At 34.6% G+C, this 7,622-nt stretch overlaps 1 protein-coding gene across 1 annotated transcript in view; it reads right to left on the bottom strand.

Annotated features, from left to right (window-relative positions):
* Nucleotides 1-7,622, bottom strand: part of LOC306851630 (tripartite motif-containing protein 3-like) — a 34,027-nt gene that overhangs the window by 2,162 nt on the left and 24,243 nt on the right. Inside the window, exons 4-13 of the mRNA XM_079388018.1 lie at nucleotides 7,219-7,370; nucleotides 6,785-6,965; nucleotides 5,926-6,273; nucleotides 4,108-4,498; nucleotides 1,948-2,051; nucleotides 1,676-1,843; nucleotides 954-1,122; nucleotides 812-871; nucleotides 450-520; nucleotides 72-212 (exon numbers count right to left, since the gene is read on the bottom strand). Of these exons, the coding sequence (XP_079244144.1) occupies nucleotides 72-212; nucleotides 450-520; nucleotides 812-871; nucleotides 954-1,122; nucleotides 1,676-1,843; nucleotides 1,948-2,051; nucleotides 4,108-4,498; nucleotides 5,926-6,273; nucleotides 6,785-6,965; nucleotides 7,219-7,370 (1,785 nt within the window). The remainder of the gene's footprint in view (nucleotides 1-71; nucleotides 213-449; nucleotides 521-811; nucleotides 872-953; nucleotides 1,123-1,675; nucleotides 1,844-1,947; nucleotides 2,052-4,107; nucleotides 4,499-5,925; nucleotides 6,274-6,784; nucleotides 6,966-7,218; nucleotides 7,371-7,622) is intronic.

Below are 7,622 nucleotides of genomic sequence, written 5' to 3'. Positions count from 1 at the left end.
TAAATACTTAAGTCATCATTTTAGAATTTAATTACTCAAATGACAAAATAACATAAAAATGAATAGCCTACCTGTATCCTACTGTTACCCCAGTCTGCAACAATAATATTCCCATTGCCATCTACAGCCACACCAGTGGGTGCGTTGAACTGGCCGTTCCCTTCGCCATGTGAGCCAAATTTAAACAGGAACTCCCCATCAGCATTGTAAACCTGCAAGAAGCCATAAATCCAAAACAATCCGCATTAAATTCAGGGGAAAAAATAACCACGAAAATGAACAATGTCAAAAAAACAGTGAATCAAAGGAATCTTTTAAGTTGCACAAAAGCAAACGTTACATTAACATGATGGAACACAATAAAAACAGCAAGTCTGGTTAGTGTTTGATGTGAATAAATTATGACCTGTGGGATAATTTACACAATAAAAGAGAAGAGCTTACCGTACCTTAACAGAATGATTGTGGAAGTCTGTCACAACAATTTCATTCTTGTTATTTATGGCCACAAAATGAGGACCTTATGGCCATAGAAGGAGAAAGAGAGAGAGAGAGACCATTACATTCTCAACATGTTGTTTTGTTTCTAAGGAAATATCTAGCAACACAGATATCCATGCAACTCCTACCTACATACCAAAAAATAAAATAAAAATCTCTCAGCATAGCTTTCTTTATGTGAAAAATCAGTTATACTACAAGGCTTTCTAATTCATTTTAAGATGACCTCATTCAATAATCAATAATACGATCTACTTGCAAAAAATTTATGTAATAAATCAACTAAAAATGAATAAAGTTGAATACTCACTGAAGGCAGGGCCAGATTTACTCTGCTTTGGCTCTGTCGGTGTATTTGGAGTACTTTTGTCTGCAGAGAAACAGAAAGTAACATCTGATTAAAACGTGATCTGGCCATGAATTAAATGCTGAACAAAAATAAGAGATATTACCTGCAAATTGCCTCTCTGATGTTCCTTTGGCACCAAATTTGGTCACCAGCTTGCCGTTGGATTGGAAAATGAAGACACAGCAGGCCTTATTGTCTGCTGTGATAATATGACCATTCTTGTCCAAGGCCACTCCTTTAGGACCCATCAGGCGGCCTGCACCGATTTTATTCTGCCGGAAAACCAAGGGAACATATTAGCACCAATTAATCAGATCAATGTGACAGATATTTATGGAGTAACACAAGCAACATAAATTAGTAAAGGCTATCTGATTTTTGGAAGAAGCGAGTTCAAACATGATATATATTTTAAATGTTTTTATTCTACACTAGTTTTAATATAATTTAAGATGTTTACTATTTATATATTAATAACATTTTAATTACTATTTTATTTCATTTTTCCCCATGGCATATGTCAATGAGGAAGGCATGTCTAGAAATGTCTAAAATACACTTAATACATGTTTTTGTACTGAACGCTTTTAATGTTTGAAAGCTGATTCCTTAAATATTTTTTTATGATACATAATATTATTTTAAAATCCAAAAATTGGATGTTCTATGACTTTTAGAAGTTATTTAATTTTATTATTTAATATTGAACTAAAGTTTATTTCATTATCAATTTAATACATTTTGTATTTCATATATTTCATTCTTTTTTATGATAATATATATGTTTTAATTAATTAAAAGTACCATGAAAGAAATGTAACTTACCTTAAACTTGCCATCTGGAGAGAAGATGCTGAGCCACCTGTTGTCATAGTCGGCTACAATTATGTCACCATTCATGTCCACTGCAATGCCAGTGGGGCGCTGGAGCTGGCCAGGGGAGCGACCTCTGACCCCGAACTTCAGTTTGAATTGACCATCATTGGAAAATACCTTGAAAATCACAGAATGCAGCATATAAATGCTTCTGGCCAAGTGGTACACATTTATTCATATATCCATCTGTTAAAGGCTACCATCAGGCTGTTTATTCTTACCTGTATGCATTGGTTGTTGCTGTCAGCGAGCACGATTCGCCCGTTGCTGGTGGTAGAGATGCCCTGCAGGTTGGAGAACTCCCCCCGCTCTCGACCCCTCGTTCCTGTCACATCGAATAAGACTTCAATTGACACACTGTGACGCAGGCCAACAATAAAGAAGAATGCAGAAATGACCTTTTCATCTTTTCAGGCCAACGTAAAAGACTGAAACAGTATAGCACTGTACTGTTACAGTACTGTTACTGTAACAGGATAGCACTATAATATATACAGTGCCCTCCAAAAGTATTGGAACAGTAAAGACAAAATTGCTCTGTTGGCTGTGGAGTCAAGACATTTGAAAATATGATTAAAAGATGAATATGAGACAAAACTACAGAATGCCACATTTTATTATTAGCCGTTTCAACACATATATGTTTTACCAAATAAAATGAACAGCACTTTTAGAGTTCATCACTCATTGATGTGAGCATTAGTATTGGGACAGTTGAACACAAGGCATATATAAAAGATTAAAAGCTATTATTTAGTTGCAGATCCCTTGCGCACAATCACAGCAGTGAGTCTGTGACCCATAGACATCACCAGACTCTTGGTCTCATCCTCTGAAATACTTTTCCCAGCCTTTAATGCAGCCAACTCCAATTGTTGTTTGTTTTGGGGAGTTTCTGCCTTTACTCTCCTCTTCAGCTGGTGAAATTCATCTTCAATCTGATTTAAATCTGGATATTGACTTGGGCAATCTAAGACTTTCCATTTCTTTGCCCTTATAAATTCCTTTACTGAACTGGCAGGGTGATTTGGGTCATTGTCCTGATGCAATATGAAGCACTTCCCAATGAATCTGGTGGCATTTTCTTGAATATTGGTAGGCAAGATGGTTTTGTACCCTTCCAAATTCATTCTGCTACTGTCATCATACATTAAGTCATCAGTAAAGTTGAGAGGGCCTGTTCCAGAGGCAGCCATGCATGCCCATGCCATGACAACACCTCCACCATGCTTTACAGATGAGGCTGTATTCTTGTAATCATTTGCAGTTTCCATTATTTCTCCACATTTTTGCTTCCCCATCACTTAGATCAAGGTTCATCTTTGTCTCATCGGTCCATAAACACAGTTCCAAAACTCTTCTGGCTCACCTTTGTGCTTTTTTGCAAACCCTAATCTAGCCTTTCTATTTTTGGTGCTGGTCAGAGGTTTGCATCTTGCTGTGTAGCATCTGTAATTCTGTGTCAAAGTCTCCTGAGGACAGTAGATTGTCAGAGCATCACCCCAGCTTTCTGGAAGTTGTTGGTGATTTTACAGACACGTCTTTTAGGGTTCATTTTCACAGCTTTTATGATTTGTCTGTCATCAACTACTGTTGTTTTCTCAGCCGATCTGGTAGTTGTTGGTTGCTGGTGGTTTCCAAACTCTTGATTTCTCCATGCCCTTTATTTTTTCTATAGCTCTAATTGACTTCCTCTTTTCTTTCAGCATCCAAATTGCTTGCTTTTCTCTCAAAGTCAGCTCCCTCATCTTCATCCTGGTTTGTGTGTCATCATCGAATGCAAGATTCAGAATGCAGAAGTAATGGATATAACTGATACGACACATTCCCTGCTTTTAATATCTGGAGAATTAATGCAACAGGACACAGCTGATCACTTAGAAAGACCTGTGAGGCAACTGTTCCAATACTTATGCTCACATCAGATAGAGGGATGAAACTCTAAAAGTGCTGAACTTCTTAGCTGGTAAAGCATCTATGTGTTTAAACGACTAATAATAAAATGTGACATTCTGTAGTTTTGTCTCATATTCATCTTTTAATCATATTTGTAAATGTCTTGACTCCACATCCAACAGAGCAATTTTGTCTTTACTGTTCCAATACTTTTGGAGGGCACTGTATATATATATATATATATATATTTATTTATTTTTTGAATGAATTAACAAAATTTTAAATATTAATCATGCAGCTTGGAACAAGTTGGAAATATATATTTTTTTAAACCTTCAAATATCAAAATATATTATTAAATGTGCTTTAAAAATTGATTTAGGATGATTTGAAATGCATTTGAAAATATGACATATTTTTGGCATACGGGACACAATTTGAAGTAAAAACATAAAAAAACAACAACCATGCAACTCTTCACTCACCCACTCTGTAGATGAGTTCATCCTCAATGGGATTCTCCTTCTTCTTCGTTGTACTGTACATGCTCGAGGGTCTGCGCACAGCCTTCTGGCGCACATGTCCTCCAGCCACTCCACCTCCTCCGGGTGACTTCACGCGTCTCTTCACGTCATCAGGCGACTGTGGGGCGTCGCAGGGTTTGACGGCCCGCAGGCGGAAGGGGCTGCCCCTCACTGGCTGCCCGTAGAGCAGGACAGAGAAGGAGAACTCACCCTCTGAGCGGAGAGTGTAGCCGATCTCGTAAGTGCCATTCTTGTTATCTGTTATGTCTGTTTCGGTGATGGTTCCATCTGGACCGCTGATCTGAGCCCTCAGTGCAGCATTTCCAGTCTTTACTAGCTCACCGTCTTTGTCCTAGGGAAGCAGTTGGAGGCTTTTGTTTCAAACTTAAATCAAGCTACAGCATTTATTACAAGGACAGTCTGAAACAACCATTGGCACGATGGTGATTTTCATAGATCAAAATGACATTACCGATATTAGAAATTGGTATTTTATAAAAGTCAATAAAAGAACAATAAAATACAACAAATAAAAGAAACAAAACATCAAAATAATTTATAATCTATATAAATAAGTTTATATATGACCCTGGACAACAAAACCAGTCTTTAGTCGCTGGGGTATATTTGTAGCAATAGCCAAAAATACATTGAATGAGTCAAAATTTTAGATTCTTCTTTTATGCCAAAAATCATTAGGATATTAAGTAAAGATCATGTTCCATGAAGATATTTTGTAAATGTTCTACCTTAAATATATTAAAACTTAATTTTGGATTAGTAATATGCATTACTAAGAACTCCATTTGAACAACTTTGAAGGCGATTTTCTCAATATTTAAATTTTTGCATTTAAAATGGACTCACAGATTCTAGATTTTCAAATAGTTGTATCTCAGCCAATCCTAACAAAACATACATCAATGGAAAGCTTATTTATTCACCTTTCAGATGATGTAGAAATCTCAATTTCCAGGGTCACATATAAACTATTATTAATTAATTTAATGTATTATTAAATTATAACTATATAATTAATTTTAATTTACTCTGTGTGTGTATATACTCTCTGTTAATTTACCTTGTATATATATATATATATATATATATATATATATATATATATATATATATATATATATATATATATATATAGAGAGAGAGAGAGAGAGAGAGGTTTTTATAATTTATGAAATACTTTTATTTTTTTAAATACTTTTTCCAATAATAAATAATTATTTTAATCAATTTAAAAGTAACTCATAAAATAAATTAAATGAAAAAAAAGAAGGAAACACATTTTGTTACAGTAGAAATATGTATTTTAAAGATACTTTTAAAGATTTTGTATTTTCATATAAAATATTACAAAATGTAAATAATATTTACATAATAAATAATGTTTCAATAAATAAACAATTATTTTAATCAATTAAAATAAAATTACATTTTAAAAATCTATAAAATATAAATAACACATTTATTGTAAAAAAAAATATATATATACAAATTAATTTTTTTTACAGAAATTTTAAGTTTTAACTACTAAAGTAAAACTAAAGTTACCCTAACCCTAAACTAAGCAATTATTCATTTATTATTGATTATTTACATATTGGTATTATCCAGAATTTTATATCAGAGCATCTCTAAGCATGACTATAACTTATACTGGATATGACAGCAAATCCACTTAACAGTAGATTTACAGTACAGTACAGTAATTTTACAGTATGTTTTCAAACTGAACTCAAACCCAAGAGTGACATTATCACCAACCTTAGTGGTCACTGTAACAGTGGCATTTTGCCCAACAACAGCATGTCTGAGACCCTCCCCAGTAGCCACACTAGTGTGCCCCACGGCGCTGGTGGTGAGCAGGACTCCCAGGTTCTGGATGGAGCGGCGCAGCCCCTCTGTCTCCACCTGACAGTTCAGGTGGCCGTTCTCATGGGGCTGCTCAGGGAAGGCGTGTCGGGCCAGAACGCCCATCCGCTCTCCCATCTGCTTCTGCACCAACAGCACCTCAGTGGGGCTGCCGTGGTTCAGCGCCTGCTCTGTGAAGCTACAACTGCTCTGGATGTTTTCCTTCCCTTGTAGTAGTGCAGTGAGTTGGGCCTGCAGTACCTGCAGCAACATACGCATTTGATATAATTACAGATGTCCCTTCAAAATAAAATAAATATTAATTTATTGCAGAAATATATATTTTTAGATATTAGAGATGTGAATAATTTATTTTTACATAATATTTAGATAATAAAAAGTTATCAATAATAAATAATTATTTTAATACATAGAAATGAAAACGATGCATGAAAATTAAAACAAAATCTAAAAATCTATAAATATAAATAATAATTACATTTTCAATATGTAGTAATATTATAATATTTAGTAGATAACTGAAAATATATATAAAAAAAGCTAATTTAAAATATGAATAAATAATATAAATAATACTGAAATAATACTTCTGGGTAAAATTTGCTTGATTTATTCACATAAAATAAAATAATAAAATAAAATGAAATTTACATCTCATGGAAAATATGGAAAACAGCAAATAAATTTGGAATTAAATAAGTTTTTTTTTTTTTCCCGAATGAGCTATGCCTTTACGGAGTAAGCTTTACACCTTCTGCTTGGTGCTGCAGATGTTCTCCAGGTCAGTGATGAGGGCAGTCTTGCGCTGATGCAGTGCTTTCTCCAGTTCCTCAAATGTATTGCTGATCTCCGTCACTGCCTCATTCTTCCTATCTGTTAGCTGCTTGGAGATCTCATTTACCAGCTCTATAGCTGCAGTCAGCTGAGGAAGCCTGCGAATGCAGAATGAGGGCAACGTTCAGTCAAAAACTTTCCATAAGGAGGTCATGATGTGACTCAAGCAGCTGAGCTTTGCAAACACTGAAAATGTTACCTTCAAAAGAAGGGAAAACAAGATTGTAGTATTTTATTTTATTCAATTTATTTATTTTAAAACTAAAGAATGATTCAGTGTATAAAGAATGGGTTAAAAATAAGCTGGCTCAGATAAACAGTGCGCTTAGTATTATTTTTGGCTGCATGAACCTGTTGCGAATTGCATCCAGCTGGTTCTTCAGTGCAGCTTTGTGCTGCTCCAGAACATCCCGCAGTGGAACGGTCACATGTTCTCTGTGCTCTCCTTCTGTGCATTCCAAACACATGGCTGTTTCACAAGACTCGCAATAAAACTCCATCACCTGCAGAGGATGACAAACACTCATTAAAACGCTGCACATACAGATGGGAAAGAATATATAATATATATATTAAAAAATATATATAGTTGTACAAGTAACACACACACACACACACACACACACATATATATATATATATATACACACTATATTACCAAAAGTATTGGGTCACCCCCTTCTAATGAACATGTTTGACTACTTTAGTAATTTCTATGAGTATAAATCTTAATGTTAAAGCATATAATGATATTC

Source organism: Barbus barbus, assembly GCF_936440315.1.
Source record: "Barbus barbus genome assembly, chromosome: 31".
Lineage (NCBI taxonomy): Eukaryota > Metazoa > Chordata > Actinopteri > Cypriniformes > Cyprinidae > Barbus > Barbus barbus.
This window is presented reverse-complemented; position numbering and strand designations above follow the sequence as displayed.